Source organism: Gordionus sp. m RMFG-2023, chromosome 5 (genome assembly GCF_954871325.1).
Source record: "Gordionus sp. m RMFG-2023 chromosome 5, tfGorSpeb1-WG-v2, whole genome shotgun sequence".
In the NCBI taxonomy this organism is placed as follows: Eukaryota; Metazoa; Nematomorpha; class Gordioida; order Chordodea; family Parachordodidae; genus Gordionus; species Gordionus sp. m RMFG-2023.
Genome location: NC_088779.1, coordinates 7,513,082 through 7,534,898, shown reverse-complemented (window position 1 = coordinate 7,534,898; position 21,817 = coordinate 7,513,082). Strand labels below are relative to the sequence as shown.

General features: G+C 27.4%; 1 protein-coding gene across 1 annotated transcript; it reads left to right on the top strand.

Moving 5' to 3' along the window:
* Positions 1–2,893: 2,893 nt before the first annotated feature.
* On the top strand, positions 2,894–20,777 carry LOC135929464 (cyclin-dependent kinase 9-like). Its single transcript, XM_065466066.1, has 13 exons — positions 2,894–3,028; positions 3,072–3,153; positions 3,188–3,278; positions 3,319–3,482; positions 3,603–3,738; positions 8,052–8,132; positions 9,783–9,868; positions 12,051–12,182; positions 13,218–13,476; positions 15,231–15,340; positions 15,920–16,004; positions 16,381–16,519; positions 20,454–20,777. Exons 1-13 carry the CDS (start codon positions 2,922–2,924, stop codon positions 20,584–20,586), a joined length of 1,605 nt encoding a protein of 534 aa, XP_065322138.1. The 5' UTR covers positions 2,894–2,921; the 3' UTR covers positions 20,587–20,777.
* The last annotated feature ends 1,040 nt before the right edge of the window (positions 20,778–21,817 follow it).

Here is a 21,817-nt window from a genome sequence, read left to right as displayed (position 1 = left end):
TTATTTTTTTTTTGCATCTCAAATAATATCGTCCCAAAATTTTTTTAAAAAAGGAAAGCTATAAGCATTTTTTTAAGATATCTTAAATAACTAGATATAATTTTTGGAAAAGTCAATCAAAAAATTTCAGTTAAGAACTAGCAGGTTATTTTACTCTTATCCCTAAATGGGAGGACGTCTCATCCATCTTTTCCAAATCAATTTATCCTACGCGGGACCTGCTTAAACACCTATTTTTCATCTTCTATCGAAAGTAGTTCGCTATATCTTAGTGCAAAATAAAAGATATTTTACTAAATCCGGTATTTTAAATAATTTTATAGCGGGATATGAAAAAAAATGATTATAATTTTTACCCCCCCCCACCCCCCCCCCCAGCCTCAATAATCACGATTAAATAAGATGAATGTGATGGAGATAAATAATTATGATATTTCATAAGTGGGCTTGGTATTAAAAAATTAAATTTTGCCGTACATGAATGCTTTTTGCCAGGGTTGTGAATCAAAATCCGAACCTTTTAAAACCTCGATATTTTACTAAATTCAAACTCGAACCCTTTTCATCTTTTTTTAAATAAATATAGAAAAACATGTAAACTTAAGCAACCATTGATAATATATTTATATATATATATTAGGAATATTTAATGTTGAATTTCTAAATTAAAAGTAAAACCAAAGAAAAGACAAATTAACAAGGTAAAAAGCTTTATTAAATGTAAGTTTCAATGCAATGCAGTGTCAAAATTAATGATAAAAAAATAGATATTTTAAATTTAGCCCTCGATTATGGGAATGATAATAAGTTTATAAAATATTAAAAAACAAAATAGAATATCATTTTTTAAGTTGTATTGTATTATTTTATTTATTATTATTATTATAAATTATTTTTATAGAGAATGCTAAATATAGACTGGACCACGAACCCTGAACCAAAACATGGTTCAGAGATGAATGAGAACCCGAACCTGAATTTTTGAGAAGGAGGGTTCAAAGTCCTAATTTTTATATTCGCGAGTGATTCTCGTATTTTTAAAATAATTATTATAAAAACCTTAAAGGGAAATAAAATATAAGATTTTATGCAAAATTAAAATTACAAACTATTTACTATTTTTTTTAGTATTAATTAAAATTTGATTAGAGTTTTTTAAGGTTTGAACATATCTTTTAAAAATATTTCTCCTATGCAAAGTAACCTTAAATTTTATAGCGGCAAAAGTTTTAATCTAAATGAAAATTAAAAAAGTAATATAAAGGTATTGCTAGTAATTTATATGTACTATCTTTTTTTTTATAAAGAAAATACAGTTTTATTTTATATTGTCAGAATTGTTTATCTTGTAAATTTGGTTTTCTAATTTTAATAATAACTTCTTTTTTTAGATAATTTACTAAACGGATTAAAAAAATAAGCTGATTAAAATACATTAGATAAAAATTTTTCATGATAAGTCCTTTCAATTGATTTTTATGCATTAAGACAAATTTTATTTTTTTACTTATAATAATTTTATTTTTAATAATTAATAAATTGATTAGGACACTAATGGATTAAGAAGAACAAGTTTTTAACTGTTTGGCCAACTTCACTGAGCTGATGATAATGAACAAATTAGTCTCTTCTATCAATTTTAAGATATCGTAATTTTGATATAGGTATTTTATTCTCTGCAATGAAGAAAAGGTTCCTCTAATTTGTGTTTGTACTAATTGGTAAAATTTTCAAAATATAAAATAAATTTAATTAATTGGAACACTTATAAAAGATATCTTAAAGAATGCAATGCTTTCACTATATTTATTGGAGGGTTATCACAAAAATGATTCTTTCATTCATACTATTTAATTCCAAAATTAATTGGCCCTCAAATAAATTAATATCCTATGAATAAAATTTAGTTAAACATTAAATTTTTCAATATCAAAATTTGCCATAACCACAGATCAGAGGGAGTTTTAAATTATAATATTTGTAAATTGGAAAGATATTTGATAAATCACAAGTCATTCATTGATTTGAGTCAAAATTAAATCCAAAAGTAGAATACAAACGCCTATTCCATAATAATCCTCAATTGAGTCTACGCTAATAAATCATTTGTTTCGGTGAAAGTTGAGACTTATGTCTCAAAATTATATAATTTCGCTCTTGAAAAATTCCTGGTAGATATTATCTTTTCGTTTTCTAAGTTAAAATATAATAATATTATCGATTCTCATAATTTCTGCTAAATCTTTTTTTTTTTAATTTTAAATAAATGTGTAATTATTAAATCTAATAATGTATCTTCTTCAGATGAAATACTTGTTTCAGTGATTCTGATATTTTTCCAAGGGTATACAAAATAAACTCGTCTAGAGTTAAAAATGCTGTAGAACCTTGATTTTAAAGGCTCAATCTTGTTGTGCAGGCTTTTACTGTTTTTTCCCAGTAGCACAAGAAGTCTTAGAAATAATTATTTCACAAATTCTGCTTTTTGGAATGTGAACATTTCACTCGAATTATAGCTATTAATAGAGATAAATTAAATAGAAGTTTTCTGGTTGTTTAAATGTAATGTAATCAACTTTAAATTTTCTTGAGATAAATTATTAGCATATATACAAGAATTAATTTTAACATTTTTCTAATATATAAAATAGAATATGACTTATTTGAAATCAATTCATGAAGCCCTTTTATATTTTTTCAAAATTTCTTGTTAGAGAGGGGGTGGTCTCCCTTTCTCACTAGTTACGCTTCTGAGCCCTTTTATATTTTTTTAAACTATGGGTGGATTTTTCCCTCTTTTCCCCCTCTCCGCTGACTACAATCCCAAAAGGTTAACCAGTTCATAACTGTCAAATATAACTTGTCAGCTCACTTACAAGTTGCATTCTTTCTGTAAAAATCCAGTTTATTTCGGATAAAAAATGTTAAATGCTATTAATAAGAAATTAGATAATTTTGATTACCCATATTGCCCTGATTGCTTCACTAAATATGAAAAAATTACAAAGATTGGCCAAGGCACATTTGGGTAAGTAATATAATTTTATAATACTATAAATATTTGATAACAGTGAAGTTTTCAAAGCTAAAAATAAGAAAACCAAACAATTAGTTGCTTTGAAAAAAATTTTGATGGAAAATGAGAAAGAAGGAGTATAATTATAAATAAAATATTTAATGTTAATAGTTTCCTATAACTGCTTTACGAGAAATAAAAATTCTACAATTGTTAAGGCAAGAAAATATTGTCCATCTTATAGAGATCTGTTTAACAAAAAGTAAATTGTTTAAAAATAACAGACTTTACTTGCAGCATAGATGCACAGAACAAATCTAAACCAACCTTTTACCTAGTTTTTGAATTTTGTGAGCATGATTTAGCAGGACTACTAAGTAATCTTGCGGTAAAGTTTTCATTGGGTGAAATCAAAAAAATTATGCAACAACTATTGAATGGCCTTTATTTCATACATAGCAATAAAGTACTATGCCTAATTAATTTATTATGATTGCACTGATATTTTTTTTGAAAAATGATTAAAAGCAAATAAATATAAATTTATGACTTCATATTAATTTATTGATTATATTCCCACATTCAGATATTGCATAGGGATATGAAAGCAGCCAATATATTGATAACTAAAAATGGTGTGTTAAAATTGGCAGATTTTGGATTAGCACGTGCTTACAGCCTTGGCAACCCAAATAGTAGTTCTGCTGGAAATAATTCTAAAGGTTTACCTTTTTAATTGGGCTCTATTAATGTCAGAGAACTGCAAGCCCAGCCTGGATACATGGGCCATGCCATATTTCATTTTTTTAAAAAATATATGGGCTGGGCCTAAAAATTTTTTAAATCTGGGTAACCATGATTGAAAATAAACCCAGGTCAGGCCAAAAAAAATTTTGAAAAATAAAGAGCGGAGGGCCATGCAAATGGCACCTCTGCGGGTATCTGATTAAATTTAAATAATTGGACTGATATTTATATTTAAAATTTTTTCCTGAATAATTGATGATTGTAAATATAATTTTTATTTTATATACAATTTCCCAATACGATGAATTAATAAAAGCAACTAAAATATTTATAATGTTTTTAAAACAAAACAAGTTATTAAGAAAGTTTAGTTAAATTTATTATTAATATTTTTCTATATTATTTTCAACAAGAAAATAAAAATATTCCACAAATCACATTCATCCATAAACATTGCCCATATTTTTAATGGGATGATTAACTTTTGGGGAACAAAAACATTAATATCATTATAAAGTATTCATAATAAGTTAATGCACCAAATTTGCTATAATTAGGTGTTTTTTGTTTTGCTTATAGTTTACAGTTAGATATTTTTTTTGTATGAAAAGATTTTTTTTTATTTTAAATATCTTATCTTATCTTTTCTTCTCAAATATTAGATTAGGTTTGGTAAAAATTTTTGGACCAGCAAACCTATCCTTTAATTAACCTTCTTTTAATGATTGGGCTGTGTCAATACACAAATTTTTCACCAATATTATCTAATGTTTTTGACATACAAACCCAATTTTGATAAATGATGTCAATCCAATATTTAGATTATTTTATATTTACCATCTGTCCTTAAACCAATATCACAAAAAAAAATCGATATTAATTCCTAATCCAAGCTTGGAGATTTTGTTCATAGTTGGTAGAAAGGTTGGACAGCTATTGTCGGAATTTTGATTTGTCTAAAATCTTGATAAATCTTCTTTTTTTTTTAAATCGGCAAAATGTAGCCATTTTGCAACACTACGTTTAGCCATAAACATTGCCCATATGCTAAATGAGATGATTAACTTATCAAGTCATTTAAATAAAAGCAAAATACATTTAATAATTCACGTAAGTGGTTTTTGAATAGAAAATATTAAATTTTTTATATACATTAATTCAGATATAGATGGTAGATAAAATCAATTTGAATATCAGTTATCGGATCGGTTTTATTATAATATCGAATTGGTTAAAAATAATTTGATAAGCACAGACTTAATTTTTTTTTAATTCCCTAAATTTTTATTTTCTCCATTCTAATTCTTACTTAAATATTTAGATATATTGATATTAAACATATCTGCCTAGTTTCAACTTCCCAAAATAGGGTTAAATCCAAATAATTCATTTGTTTTACACGAAATATTTTGACACTGATGAATTAAAATTTTTTTAAAAAAATTTTCAATTTTCTTATTAACCCTGTATTGCATGTACTATGTTAGAATAATTTTTTTTGGCAAACTAGATTTTTTATTTCTCTAGATACTATTGATAATCTCATGGCTCACTTTTTTAAAAAAAATTCTAAATTTCTTAGAAGATGAACGGTATGTGGATTTAAATACACATTATGCAATTAAGGATACAAATTTCAATTATTTCCACAATAATTTTTATTGTACTTTAAACTATAAATATATAAAATTTTATTTAAATATAACAAATATTAAAGGTTTAAACATTTTAATTTTCATGAAAATCTATAAAACAATTATTTGTGGGCGTAAAACATAAATATACACCACATTTTTTGCAAGATACTTTTGTTATAAATAAGCATCCTGGCATTTTACATCTACCCTTCTTATCATTATATTTTGGCCAATGAGCCGTGAGGTCTTTCCTAACCTCTTGAAGTGGTAAATATTGAGCTGGTCCTTTTTTACATTTTTCCCGATAACCAGTTTGAACTGATTTTCGTTTTGGAATATTGTTTGAAGTGCATTTGCCATATTTGCAAAGGACTTCCGCCACCGAAATTTTGAAATTGTACAAACTTAATCGATCCTTGCCTGCTATTGATATACTATTATAATCCCGTTTGTATAGCAACCAAGAATTTATAAGTAACATGTCGAATACATGAAATAAAATTCGATGGTACCATTTTCTTGATTTGGTATGAATTCTATATAATGAAAGTAAAGAATCCATAAGATCTACACCTCCCATTGATTTATTATAAACTTTAACAATGTTTGGACATTTTATCATTATTTTATCCTTTTTTTTCTATCATATCTTTCGCAATCGATAAGAGGATGTGCACCTACAAAAGTGCTCAATAAGGTCACAGCACGATTGTCGTGCCACTTCACTGAATTTAATTCAACCCCGTTTATTATTGTTTTTTTTGAAACAAAAAATCCTCGTCCTTTTTTTTTCAACTCCTTATCTGTTGGGAAGTTGATATTTGGTAGTCGATTACCTCTGACCGTGGCCGCGCAAAATATCCCTCTTTGAGCGAGTACGACTTGCAAATTTGGTGAACAAAACCAGTTATCAAAAAATAATTTATAATTAATTTGCTGTGGTATATAAGAAATTAAACGTAGCACAGCATTGCCACTTGCTCCAACATCAGGCAATCCTTCCGCTGGTAGTATTTTCCCAGAGTATACTTCAAAATTATGGAGAAGGCCATCATCTCCGCATAGTAGAAAGACTTTATAGCCCCATTTTTTGGGCTTTTGGGGGTTATATTGCTTTAATCTGCTCATCCCTTTGTATGGAATTATTTGCTCATCTACGCAAATATTTTCCCCTATCGATAAAGATTTTAGTATATTATTGGTTATAGTTATCAAGGGTCTAATTTTATGAAGTGGGTCATGGCCCTCACTTCCAAGTGGAATAAATTTGTCATTATCATTTATATGAATGAATGATTTGATTTGTTCCCAGCGATTTAGGGTCATGACATCAGCCACCTTGGCCTGTCTTGTATTGGTGGCCCAGTAGAGACGTGCTCTGGGAAGTTTAATAATTGACATGTAAAAAATAATTCCTATAAATTTTTCTAATTCATCTATCGTTAAATTCAAAGGTTTGTTGGAATTACATTGAATTGCATATAAATTTGATTCGTAAACAATTAGAGGTAATAAATCATTGAGATATGTATTATAATAATCCATTGGTTTTTTTACTTTATCAACCGTTGGGTTTTCTCCTTTCCACTTTGGAATAACTAATGGTAAATTAGTTAAGCAATTTTTCCAAATCATTTTTCTCACGATTCCTTTTTCATTATTTATATTTTCATCCTCTTCCGATTCATCACTCTCATTGAAATCTAGATATTTATAGATTATATAAGAGCATACATTTTAAATATACCTAAATCATTATTTTGGGTTGACAGAAACTCCTCATCAGACGATTCACTTAAATTTGAATCTTCACTATCATTAGGTATGGTACCACAATTCATAATTCTAAAAATATAAAACTCAAATAAAATACCTTATTTGCATAATGTGTCTTTAAAGCAACGTATGATTATTACAAAATATAATTATCAAAAATAATAAATATATATAAAATAATTTCATAAACATTAATTTTTACCTTTTATTTATCTAATTTTAATGTTTTGAAATTTGTCAAATATATTATTTATCCTTTTACGATGTGTAGAAAATTGAGAAGAAAAATTTTATAAAAAAATTGCCATTTTTAAAAATAGGGTTTAATAAAATGCGAAATTAAAAATAAATAATAGATCACGTGGCCCAAATTAAAATTCCAATCGAAGATATAGAATATGGCTTCAAATACACACCATGCAATTGATTTAAAATTTATTTATAAAATATTTATTATATAATTTGTGGTATGTGGCTTGAGATACACAGTATGCAAATAATTTTTATGTTGATATATGATTTATAAAGTTAGACTATGGAGTTAACTTAATATATTAAATCTGATATCACACTTGTACTGGAATATGAGAACCCTTAACTGCAGATCTACTTGAGCTAGAACTTTAAAACTTTGATAATTATTTAAGTTCTATATAACCATCATTCTAAGTAAAATATTCAATTTTTGGTCTATTTATTCTGGAATGAACCATGAAATAAAAAAAATCTTGTATAATTGATATGTTCAATCACGCAATATATTTGTAATAAAAAAATATTTAATTATTTTAATAGATAATTTATGTTATATTTATTATTTATAATTTTCATGTTTTTTAAATATTCCATAATATTTATAATATAAATTTGAATAGGAAACCAAGCTTCGACCAACGTTAATCGCTACACTAATCGCGTTGTAACACTTTGGTATAGACCTCCCGAATTACTTTTAGGTAAAATCTTGAATCAATGTTAGAGTTGAGTCGAAGCTAATCACCTTCATTTATATTGATTTAATATTATTTAGTAAATACTATCCTGATGATCCAAATTTTGATTTTTTTATGGGATTGACATATTTTATATCAAGGATCCAAACCCAACCTTTAACCTAGTATTATTTACCAAAGAACCTAAACACCTAACCTGAACTGTTAGAAATTTTGTCCCCTAACCTGAACCAAACCCTTTAAAAGGGTATATGAACCGGTTTGAACCTTTTTGATATCCCAACTCTTTAAAAATTATATTATAATCGATTTTTGATTGATAGTATAGGTGAGTTTTTTGTTTGAGACCATGCCAGCCTGGGTTAGCGATAAAAATGTTTTTAGAATTTATTTCTTCTCGTAAATATAATAATGAAAATATTTTAATTATATTTTGAGCGGAAGAGGGACAAAATTTTAAAAGATGTTGCCTTCATTTTACATAATTCTAATAAAGTTATATATGAGGAGGGGGAAATCGATCCTGTTTTTAAAGGTTCAAACCCAACCTATATTATTATTCTTTACAAACCGAACCTGATCCGTGAACCTTTATTTTTGTTTGAACCTAAACCCAAACAATTATTCGTTACTGGTTGGATCCTTGATATATATTATAAAATTAAAAACAAACAAACGAGTTTGAATTGAATTTTTTTATAACAAATTATCTATTTTCATGAAAGGCATTAATTTGAATGCGTTTTTTAAATAATTTTGTGTTCCTAATTTGTTAATAGTTTCGAAGGAAATTAAGTATATAAAAATAAAATATCCTAATTTTTTGTTAGGATAATTTCTCCGCCCAGGTTACTTTCATAGACCTGGCATTGGTTTCGAAAAATTGATAACTATTTAACGACTAGTTATTCTGCTATACACTCAAAATTTGTTGGCAGCTTTTAAATTTTATTATTCCTTAGGCGATCTAAATTATTAACTACTTGGATCGTTTGGTTCGAGACCTTGCTAATTAACAACACTGGTTGATAACGGGCGCTAGCAGAGTATTACCCTGCATTCACAGTTAGCGCGAAGTTTACAAATATGAATGTAAAAATGTTATACTTACATCATATTTTATATATTTCACCGCAAAATCGCTCTAACTGTGAATGCTGGGTTAATCAGGGCTGCGCCTTCCGATTTTTAAAATGTACTGGTCATAAATGCGTATAGTATCAAATTGACACAAGATTGGCAGATATTTTGTTAATGCATAACCATCTTGGAATGTTAACAGCACTTAAAAATATGTTATCAAACAATCATATTTTAACGGAGGAGGGGTTGGTAGCGGCAAATAATATCACCTTATGTTTTGGGTCGGCTGAACCGATCTAATTTTGAATAAATTTTAAAATCGTCCAATTCTAAACGTTTCCCTAAAGTAATTTTGTTTTGTAACAAATTGTCATTGTTATTATCGACATTCCAAGATGTTTATGGATAAATAACAAAAAATTAGCCACAAAATCTCGTTGCCAATTTCTGATACATTTGTAATTAGGTCATTGTTTACAGCCCTTTTCGCTATTAATGATTACGTAACCATAAATTAGTGTCTAATTGGATAAAATATTAAATAATTATTAAACTACATTTTTTTTAAAGGGGAAAGAAATTACGGACCGCCAATAGATATGTGGGGAGCCGGCTGTATTATGGCCGAACTTTGGACCCGAAGCCCTATCATGCAAGTTAATACTTTTCTTAAAAAATGATCTTAATCTATTAATATATATCAGAGACCTGCAGAGGTACCATTTGCACGGCCCGGCCTGGCCCGGTTTTAAATTTTTTAGGCCCGGCCCGGATATTTTCTTTCTTTCTTTCTTTCAAATTTAAGACTCGGATATTTTTTAAAAAAAATTTTCAGGCCCGGCTCGGAATTTTTTAAAATTATATTCGACCTGGTATATACAAAAATTCACCTATGAGGTATTTTATCATAAAAGAAGATAATTGTATTATATAATATTGTAAAAAAAAATAATGAAAAATGTTGGATTAAAAACTTTCATGACTCAAGGTAAATATAATAAATGCAATAAATATTTGACAGTTTGCAAAGTAAAAAACCAGCATGATTGACGAAACCCTATACTCAAGATATTAAAAATCACAAATTATCATGAAGAAAGAGAAGCATATCTACCTTTTCAGGTTGAAGATTACTTCTTCTTTCTTCAAGAATTCTCCCAGTAGTGGAAAAATTCCGCTCACAGCTTGCACTTAAAGCAGGAATTGCCAATTTTGCTAAAATTGGAAATTCGCTTTGATGAGCCGCCCACCACTCTAACAAATTATCCACCTTAAATGTTTTATCTATTATTTATGTAATTATAATATTCATCATCGGGTATTGACATATTACCAGAATTACCATCGCCCCATTTGTCATAAAACGATTCAGTTTGTTTCAACAGTCGTAATTTGACTGGTCGATGGTATTTCATTTACTTCCTGAGCCTCTTGTAATTTAATATAATCTATTATATAGTTTTCCGTCATTTTGCGATCTGTCCCTGACTACATACGTAATTGCTTGAATTTGGGACAGAGAAAAAGAGAAATAAAATGATACTTGTGTAAAACAAATTTTTCAATTAAAAAATGCTTTATATTAAGTAAAATCAATTTTATTTCTCCTTTTTCGCTTTGAAAGGTATTACAAACTTTAAGAAGTGATATTCCTTTATTTGATTGTTTTGGTAAAATATATTCTAAAAATTTAGATATGAATTATAAAAAAGCCCGGGTTTAACAATCTTAGGCCCGGCCCGGGTATATTTAAAAAAAAATTTTTTTAGGCCCGACCTGGATATGTTTAAAAAAAAATTTTTTTAGGCCCGGCCCAGCACGGGTTTATTTAAAAATTTTAAAATACAGCCCGGGCCGGGTTTAGGGCCGGGCCTGCAGGTTTCTGATATATATAAATGACAGTTTAGTCATCTGAAAAGACCCAATCATTGAGAATTTAAAAAAAAAAATTTATTCCCGAAAAGCTCAATCAAAATAAATATAAAAATTATTTATCCGTCTGACCCCCGGGCCGGGAATTTATTTAAATATAGAAATTAATTTTTTCTTCAAATATTAGTTTTACATTTATTTTTATTTTTTTTACGCTGAACACAATCGAGTTTTTGGTAGATTCTACGGACAAATAAATAATATATTGGCTCCTTGTTTCTTGCAAAAGTTTTATTTACTTTAAAAAAAAAATTTAAGCCCAACCCTTACTAGGCCCAATTTTTGAAAAATAAATATTAGTTCTGAATCTAATTTAAAAAATAAAAAATAAAAATAGAGCCTACTTTCGCAGATTCTTTATGTCAATTAGGGTTTTAACAAAAATCTTGAACATTATCTCTCCTAACCGATTTAGCGGCTAACTCAATATTATGTCCAGAAAAATATTACACCAGCTAAAGATTTTGCTCATAGATTGGCACAAAGGTTTGAACATCTTTTAAGCGAAATATCGAGGATTAGGCAATATATTTATGGCTAAAATATTGAGCTAGCCGTTTTTAGAAATCGGCTCAAATAAGAACGATTTTGCCGGATTGAATCAGTTAATATTTAATTTAACAATTACTGCAGTAGTGTTGTTAAACTGCTCGGGTTCTCTTATTTTAAATCAAGATTTTAGCCAAAATAATATTACGCGAGCTTCGAGATTTCGTTAATAGATGCTTAAACATTTCTGCCATCTACGAGCTAAATCTCTAGGCTGGGGTAATATTTTTTTGACTGAAATGTTGGATTCGTCATTAACAGTTAAATTTATAGCGAAGTTACATTAACTAGCGTGACTAGAAAATTTATAATTTTTAAAAAAATATATAAACATTATTGTAAAATCCTTAAAAAAAGGGTCAAAGTGAACAACACCAACTTAATTTAATCAGTCAATTGTGCGGCTCTATTACCCCAGAGGTGTGGCCCAATTGTGAAAAACTTGAATTGTACAATTCTCTCTCTTTGATCAAAGACCATAGGAGAAAGGTTACAAACAAAAAAAATATGTATTTAAATTCTTTTTCTTTCTTCTTTTATCCTTTATATGGCGGTTGTAATTTTAAAACGTGAGAATAGTGTTGTTTGTAAAACCTAAACCCGAGGTTGTCTAAAAATCGACTAAACCAGCTCTGAGCACGAACCCCGAGCAAAAATAAATTTATAGTTGTTTTTTGTTGAACTTAGGAAAGTATATATGCTCACAATATATATATAAAGTTAATTAAATTATATTTTGATTGTAATCATGATTATTATTCTGAGTACGGATCTTGGTTTTGCATGATTGTAATTTCGTGTAACAATTATAAAAACTAAATGTGATGATGCAGTTATTGGATACATATAACTTATTTTTCTTTTAAAATTTTTAGAAACCAACCTTTAAAACACTGTAATATATAATATATATGTAAAATTGCAATTTTATTTCCATTTGGGCATGGTATGATTAATTTTAATATTCGTTTAGTTTTAAATTTAGTATCTTTAAAGAATTTCTTATTCCTATAAACTAAAGGTCCTATTGTATGATTTTTTTTTCTAGACTTTAATATTAAACACTCCTTTTATGATTTAAAATTCATGTGCTCATTTGATAATCAGAGTATAGGTAATTGATAAAACTTTTAATCTTGGCGAACTTTACGTTACATCTTTGGTTTAATTGGGTCGTAAATTTTACGGTTAAGCAAATTAGCAACACTACGTGAGAAGGATCCAAAAAATTATTGGAAGATTAATTAACAGTAGGGTGACCAATTTACTCCTGTTTCAATTCCACTCCATTAACTGGACGTACATTTGTTAGAGAGGGAGGAACCTTCCACAGACTCAAAGGCCCGTAAAAAAACTGGTTTGTCTGGTTTTTGAACATTCTTAACTCTAAAAAGTCCCTTTCATTTTCACTTTTAGAAAAGTAAAAAAACGCCTTGATAGCTTGAAGCTTTTAGTTTACGAAATGAGTTCTCGCTCAACAATTAATTTCATATTTCCCCAAACATATATCTATCATTTTTTAAGGTGAAAGAACGACTGCGTACTTACGTTAAAGACGCGCAAGCTTTAGAACTTTTGGACAAGCTACTCGTGCTGGACCCGTCTAAACGAATAGATAGCGACGAATCGCTTAACCACGATTTCTTTTGGACCGACCCTATGCCAGCAGACCTGGCCAAAACTCTAGGCTCTCACACAACTTCTATGTTCGAGTTTTTCGCGCAGCCAGGGCGACAACAGAGGCAGAATATTCAACCTCACGGTCAAAATACGCATGGTCAAGGTACATACGCTTTTCTCATTTATTTTTAAAACTAAAAAAACACAATTTAAAACTTATTTTCAAATTTCATACTAGGACATCCTATTTTAGTATTATAAGTGTACGCAATATACAAGTTCTTTTTAAATAGAAGAAGACTTAATAAACGTGAAATAGTCCACTTTTTTTGTGTGCCGATCTAAATTAATGTTTTATATTTAATGGGAATTGGGCAAAAGCATCTTTTAAAATGTTCGAAATGTTTAATCGTAATTAAATAGCAAGTGAACTTACAACCAATTTCATTTTAATCACTTATAATATATAAATTAAAACCAATTTTTTGTAAATTTCGCCCAGTTCTACTGATTACTGGTGTAGGGTTATAGTCCGAAGGTCTGGTTGTTCAAATCTGCATTGGCGAAATTTTTTTTTAAAAACAATGAATTTGATACAAAATAAAATAATACAGGAAACTGTAAAAAATTAATTAGTGTTGCTAATATAACTGCTAATGCAAATATAATTCTGCAAAAAAATGTAACTATAGTTACTTTTGAATACTTAATTTTAGTTGCATTTTTCGATATATAAAGAGGAAAGATCTTTATACGATTATATGTATGCCAAAAATTTTGTGCACGTTGTTAAATATTCTTTTAAATTTTTTTTTTTGGATATTTATAGCCTTTCACTTATTAAAATTTTTATCAACTGCTTTTCATTTGTAATTTCTAATAATTCCTACAATTTAAATTTTTTTTACTAAAACTTTACTGTCTTGAACAATAAATAAATTATATTTATATTGCCTATGCACTTCGTTTACTATAATCGATTGATATGTAGAACCTTTGTTTATAAAATTAAATGAGTGACATTCTTAAATCTTAAATAGCCTCTTTATTTTTTAGGCGGCTTAGAGGAAGCTATATAGACGGCTAAACAGACAGGCTTCTGTTTAGAAAAATGAGGCGGACCATGTGGCCACCTTCCAGTTTTTTTTCTTCTTCTTTCTTTCTTTCTTTCTTTCTTTCTTTCTCTTTCTTTCTTTCTTTCTTTCTTTCTTTCTTTCTTTCTTTCTTTCTTTCTTTCTTTCTTTCTTTCTTTCTTTCTTTCTTTCTTTCTTTCTTTCTTTCTTTCTTTCTTTCTTTCTTTCTTTCTTTCTATAAGTAAAATGTTAATAAATAATTGAGAAAAAAATAAGGAATTTTATATAATAACCGATAAATTAAATCTTATAAAACTTTGGCAATTTATTTGCCATTAAAATATGAAAATAAAGTTATTACAATAGTTAATAATTTATGTATATCGGTGAAACATATCATTTACGAACAAAAGAACACTAATTTCAATTAACTTCGATGGCGTTCATATTAGCGTATCATGCGATTAGTTTAATAAGTCTTCTTTTAAATTGAAAGATTTAAACTTGGTATTAATAAAAATTCTGGTATATCCAGTCCTACTGTATCATTATGTTCATAGTAATATTCCGTTAAAATGCTAATATGAAGCATATATTTTAATTTTGTATAATAATATAACTCTATGCATTAACTAATTTTTCATAAATATTATATTCTTAATTATTCTTCTACCTTTATTTGATGGCAAATAAATTACCCAAAATGTATAAAATTTTACCCTCTCCCCATCCCCCGGACTTTATTATTATAATATTCCTTTCCTTCGTTTCGTTAATTTATATAGAATATTTACATCATATATTTTTTTGGTAAAATTATTATTCATAATATCATATTCGACAGGTAATCCTATGCCTTCCAAAGTCCAGCAGCATCAGCCTCAAAGATCTAACATGCCAAACGCCCCCAATATGCTAGGAAAGCTTCAGGGAGGACCACCGATGCCTCATAAGGTAACAATTCAAAACACATTTCCTTGATTATTTATGTCATCAACACCTTGATTATCACTTTTCGAAAATATAGATACCTTTCCACCCGTTTTAATTTTTCTTTTTTCAAACCTAGCAATTTATTTTAAATATAATGTGTATTTGTGTCTACTAAAATATAATTAAAAATTGTTCTATATTACAATAACAGAAGCTTACCGCACAAATTTAAGGGAGGCTCCTCCATAATTTGATGTCCATGTTATTGTTGTTTAAATGGTTCCATTTGAGCCTATTTTTAAAAACGGTTAGCCCAATATTTAATATTTTAGCCAAAGAGATTTCGCTAATAGATTTTCTAACCTTTGTGCTATGCTATCTATGGGCAAAATCTTCAGACTTTCGTAATATTTTTCTGGGTAAAATATCCATTTTTAAAAATCGGCTCAAATCGAGCCGTTTAACAATGCTAGTCTTTGTATCTAAATATCTAGCTAAGTATCCATCCGCCGGAATTCCCGTTACGTTTCTATATGATTACATTTTTCTTCTTTTTATTTAACTTTTTATCAAGTTTGTTTATTTCAAATAAAATACCAGCCGTACCACAGCCGTCCTTATCATCAAATGCATAGGAGGGATAATTACGGAGTCGGAACGAATATGAAAAAAGATTTTAATACTGGTTTAAATTTATTAAATAAAAGTTTATTGAGTAGGGCCACACTTACCCCCCCCCCCATCCCACGCACAAACTGAGCAAAATTTGCTAACGGGTGAATTTGGTTAAATTTATAAAGGATTATTATTTCAGTTCCAGTTTATTGGACAAGATTCGCTATTCCACATCAATTTGTGATGGGTATGAAGGGGGGGGAGGTGCTCAATGAAGCCTTTTAATATTTTACGATACATATATTCAGATTAGATTTAAGCATGCTGCAAAGACGCCATTGATTTAATTTTATATTTACAGAATAAAAACTACTGAAGTGGCTTTATATAATGTCCATGTTATTGTATTTAATATTATAACATCTTTTTTTAAACACCATATTAAGGTCCCAAAATTTCTTCTAACGATGATTCATCATCTCAAAATCTTGCGAATTCGCAGAACCAACCCCATTCCTCCATGCACCACAATAGATATCATCCATACAACGCTGGAAATAATAGTTCGCAAAACGTGCCAAATAGGTGATTGATTGTCCATCTAACTTTTATTTCATGAAAGGATAGTCATGTCACATATTATAGTGTATATTAACAATGTTATTCTAACTAAAAGTATAAAAGATACAGAGGCTGGCTCAATATTAATTTAATTACCAATATTAACTAATCCAATTTTTACTTGTATTATGGGGAAAATGTATATAAAGTAAGAGAGTAATTCAAAATATACAAAAACAAGGTATTATAGATTGGGGTAGAGGCATAGAATACTTTCTGGCACCCCCCTCTCCTCAAACAAAATTTTGCAAAATTATTTTCATTTTCTCTTTACGTACATTTGGACGTGAATTGCTTTATTTATTACACAATTTTAGGGACCCGGAGTAAACCGTAATGAGCCTCTAAATCATTATAAACCTTTATAAATAACTGAACCGTAATCGAACTATTATTTGTAAAAAAACCTTTATTAAAAAAGTTAAGCCAAAGCCAGTTAAAACAAAATAAAATAAATAATTTTACATTTTTTTACATTCTTTTCTTTGTAGTGTATTATATATTTTGTAATATTGTTAAAAGTTTCTTTTGAAATAACTAGTTACATTAGTAAAAATATAATTAGTTACATTATAAGTTACACCATTCATATAACGCATTATTTATTTACTGAGCGCATTTATTTATATAAAAAAAAAGTAAATCGAAAAAAAATATCGGAAAATAGAATATATTTATATTTACATCGTAATAAAAATATCATATATATTTGCATTGAAAAAAAAACATATTTATTTTTCATAAAAATTAGAGTTTAGTAAATTTTTATTTGATTTTGACAACAAATTGATTTCAAAATTTTTATCTAAGAGATGCGCTCGTTTCTCTCCAAAAATGAGCTTCTCTAGACTGAATGTAAGGACAACATTATATTTAATAAAAAATAATTTTAAATTTGGGAAATCATCATATAAAAATAATGTGTTATTATTGGATTTTATAAAATTTTCTATAAATTTATTATCAATAATATTTTGCCGCTTTAAGTCAAAAAATCTAACTTGGTTGCGAACATGAATTTGTGTTAGATTCATCGTGAGGTATTAAAGTATTTATTAAATTTAAAATTTCCATCTTTTTTGATCTAATCTTTTCTTGCCTTATCCAAGGCCAATCAGTTTTAAATAGTGGATGAAGAATAGCAGCAATTATGTTATCATTATCATAAAGATCATGAAACCTATATCATTATATATATATTATTAATTTATAAATAATTATTTAATAAAGTTACCTTTTTTCAATACTAGTTAATATAGCATCCTTTAAAGGTTGACAATATTTTGATTCTTGAACACCTTCCAGACATATTAGTATTTGTGTTATTGTTGGGGTATAATAACCCAGATACATATATTTTTCACCTTCAAGTATGTCAATAGCTTTAGCTAGTGGTTGCATAATCTAATTTTTAAATTATAAATTTTTTATAAGACATTAATTTGAATTCATACTACAGTATTCTTTTATAAAATCACGATCTTGTTGATGTGAATCTACGCAATTTTAATTCATCTCATAAAAAATCGAATTCCAAAGGTATTTCATTTATAAATGATAATATTTTAGACAGAGATGTATAAAGGGAACCCCATCTTGTTACAACGGGATATGGCAGCTGAGAATGTAATCGCTTTTTAATTTGTTCAGCTGATGGCCCAGGTTTCGTGTATTCCATAAACGTTGGCATTTAGATATAGGAAAGTTTTACACTTTCTTATACTCCTTATTATTTAAAAGCATTTTGCTGGCATCTTGTGTTGCCACTAAGTTTAATGTATGACAAGAACATCTTCGATGCCATTTTCCTCTATTTAAGAAGATGGGGAGCTAAATATTCTAAGAAAAATATAATATATAAAGCAAATTAGTTAGGCATACCGAAAGGCCTTTGAAAATTTGCTTGCATTATCTGTTAATATGCATATATTTTTATTTTGATGTGAAACTTCTTAAAACAGTAATAAAGCTTCTGGGCCATCAGCCGAACTAATTAAAAAATTACATTCACAACTGCCGTATCCCGTTATAACAAGATGGGGTACCTTTTAGAAATCTCTGGCTAAAATATTATCATTTTTAAATGAAGTGACTATGGAATTTGATTTATTATGTAGTGAATTAAAAATGTGTAGACAATATATGATCGTGATTTTATGAATATTGTAGTGTAAATTTAAATTAATATCTTATAAAAAATTTATAATTTAAAAATTATTATGCAATATGTGGCTAAAGCTATTGATATACTCGAAGGTGAAAAATACATGTATCTGATTTTATTATATCCCATCAATAACACAGATGCTTATATGTCTGGAAGATGTGCAAGGATTAAAATATTGTCAACCTTTTAAGAATGCTATATTAACTAATATTTAAAAAAGGTAACTTAAATTAATTAATTATTTATAAATTAATAATATAATGTTATAGGTTCAATGATCTTTGTGATAATGGTAACATTATTGCTGCAATTCTTCAACTATTATTTAAAACTGACTGGCCTTGAATAAGGCACGAAAGGAATAGAGCAAAAAAGAAGTAAAATTTAAGTTTAATAAATACTCTGCCGTCCTTACATCAAGTGCTCCCGTAGAACTTTTATTCAGTCTATGGAAGCTTATTTTTGGAGAGAAACGAGCGCGCCTCTTAGATAAAAATTTTGAAATCAATTTGTTGTTAAAACAAATAAACATTTATTAAACTCTAATTTTTATGAAAAATAAATACATGTTTTTTTTTCAATGCAAATATATATATATGATATTTTTATTTCGATATAAATATATTCTATTTTCGATTTAATTATTTTTTTTATAAATAAATGTATATTTTCAATGAATGCGTTCAATAAATAAACAATGCGTTATATGAATGATGTATAAAGTAACTTATAATACACCTAGATACAGTTATTTTTTAACAAAGATGTAATTAGTTACTTAACAACACTATTATTTTACCATATCTGCGTCGTTTTTTATAATTATTAAATGATCAAAGTATAATATCCATAAAAAGTATGTATTGGTTTTTTCACTATAACTTAAATTGATCCGCAATCTTTTAACTTCCTATGGTATTAAAGCATTCCTATTTTCTTTATTTTAGTATTATCTAAATAACCAATTTATAGATTTTTGATTTAGTTACATTTATTTAAGTATAATATCACCACCTATCCATGAGAAGTTTGATAGAAAGATCATTATTCCCATATAAATTTCAAAATGACCAAATTTTGTGGTTTTAATTTTATATATTATTTATAGAATTTTGGCATTTGAGTATATTTTAAAGCATTAGTAATTATAGCCTTTATTATGAAAATGTGAAATGCATGTTTGCAAATTGTTCAATTCTGTTTTTTATATTATTATTTTTTAGGTATGAGAGATCGTAAATTCTTTAGCCAATAATATTCATATGATGTGGCCTTACAAATTAATGATGAATTTTAATTAGTTTTTCAATATCATCAATATATTAACTTAAGTAATGGCAAACATTTTAATAAATAATATTCATAATTAAAATCATTATACTACGGTGTTGCTTCAATAAAAAGAATTTTAAAAATATTTTCAAACCTTTAATGAACCTTTACAATTATCTGAACCGAAACTTTATAAAATAAATTTAAGAACCTTAACCGTCATAACCAAACTGAAACGTTATAAATAAAGGTTCACAGGTCTGCCAAAATTTTCATTTTACTATCTATATCGTGATAAATATAAATATTACCTAATACATATTCAAAAACACTTTTTCACGATTAGCATTTGGAAAAGAATAAGAATTTGATCGAAATATGCAATTTAACCCCCCCCCCCTTTAAACATATGCAATGATTTTATTTATCCTTATAATCTATTTTATAAATTAAACAAAGGCATCACGGTAATAATCCCCCTCACTTTCACCAAAGACATGGCCCTATGAATAAAATGGCTGGTCATGATAACAACCCGCTTCTTCCACCACCTCATAAACACACAAATAATCCTACCAAAGAAGAGAAATAAGGTCAAAATTTTTATCTCGAGATGCCCGAAAGTTTTAAGAAGGAAGAAAATATAAATAAAGACTGTGTTTTGATTATTTATGTGTATTTATATTATCCTTAATGTGATATCAAAATATTTTTTATAATACTCTCAAGGTCCAATGAGAATGCAGAACTTCCATTTTTTTGACAGCCATATTTTAATAAAGTAGTCAAGAATGCAGTCAATTTTATCGATAAATATTTTTTTAATATATTGAGGATTTTAATGAAAAATAAAATAGCAACCGATATTTTAAATGTATCATTTTTTTAAGGTTTTTATTTGTATTTGGTAAATAAGGTGCATCTAAAATTAAAAAAAAAATACAAAAATTAAATGTTAAGCAATCTAAGCTAAACCGACCTCTCTTCACATTATAAGAAAATACTTTATAACTGATAATGCGCTGATACATATATAGTATTGTTAAACGGCTCGATTTAATTGATTATAAATTAAGATTCTAGCCAAGATAATATTTATTTAAGCCTCGAGATTTCGCTAATAGATATCCAAACCAAATTCCCACGCTTTCATAATATTTTTTTGCTAAAAATCTTGGGTTCGCCTTTTTTAAAAATTAAGTCGTTTAACAACAAACCTAGACCTGTGCGCCGATGTATCAATCGACGGCGGCGTTATTTTTTAATTTTTTTTTATCGGTGCCGCCGCGCGATATTTATTTTAAAAAATTTTTAATTTACAAATCAAGGTATTTTTTTATGAATTTAATTTATAAAAAAAATATTATATTAAATGAATTTTAATGTAGAGTAATGACTTGTGAAATCTTGATTTTCTTTCAAAGCAGATATGGATAATTTTTTAACGAGGATATCAATAAAATGGATTATGTTTATCCGAATCTTCCTCATCTTTTTCCCCCAATTTTAAGCAAGATTCACAATAAATATAATAAGGCATTATTATGCTTTTCTTATTTTCATTCTTCAAAATAAGATTTCCTAATTACATCCAAACATAACTTGATTTGTGATTAGTAGAGAGTTGTTATTTCAGAAAAGTGCAAGTTCATAAAAGTAATTAATATGTATTGTTTGTGGAAATGAAATACTATGTATGAATATATATAAATGATATACACTATTCTATATATATAGCAATAGAATACAATTCATATGTTAATTTTATTAATGTTAATATTCAAATTTAAATGATAATTTAATATATAAATATAATTATAAAA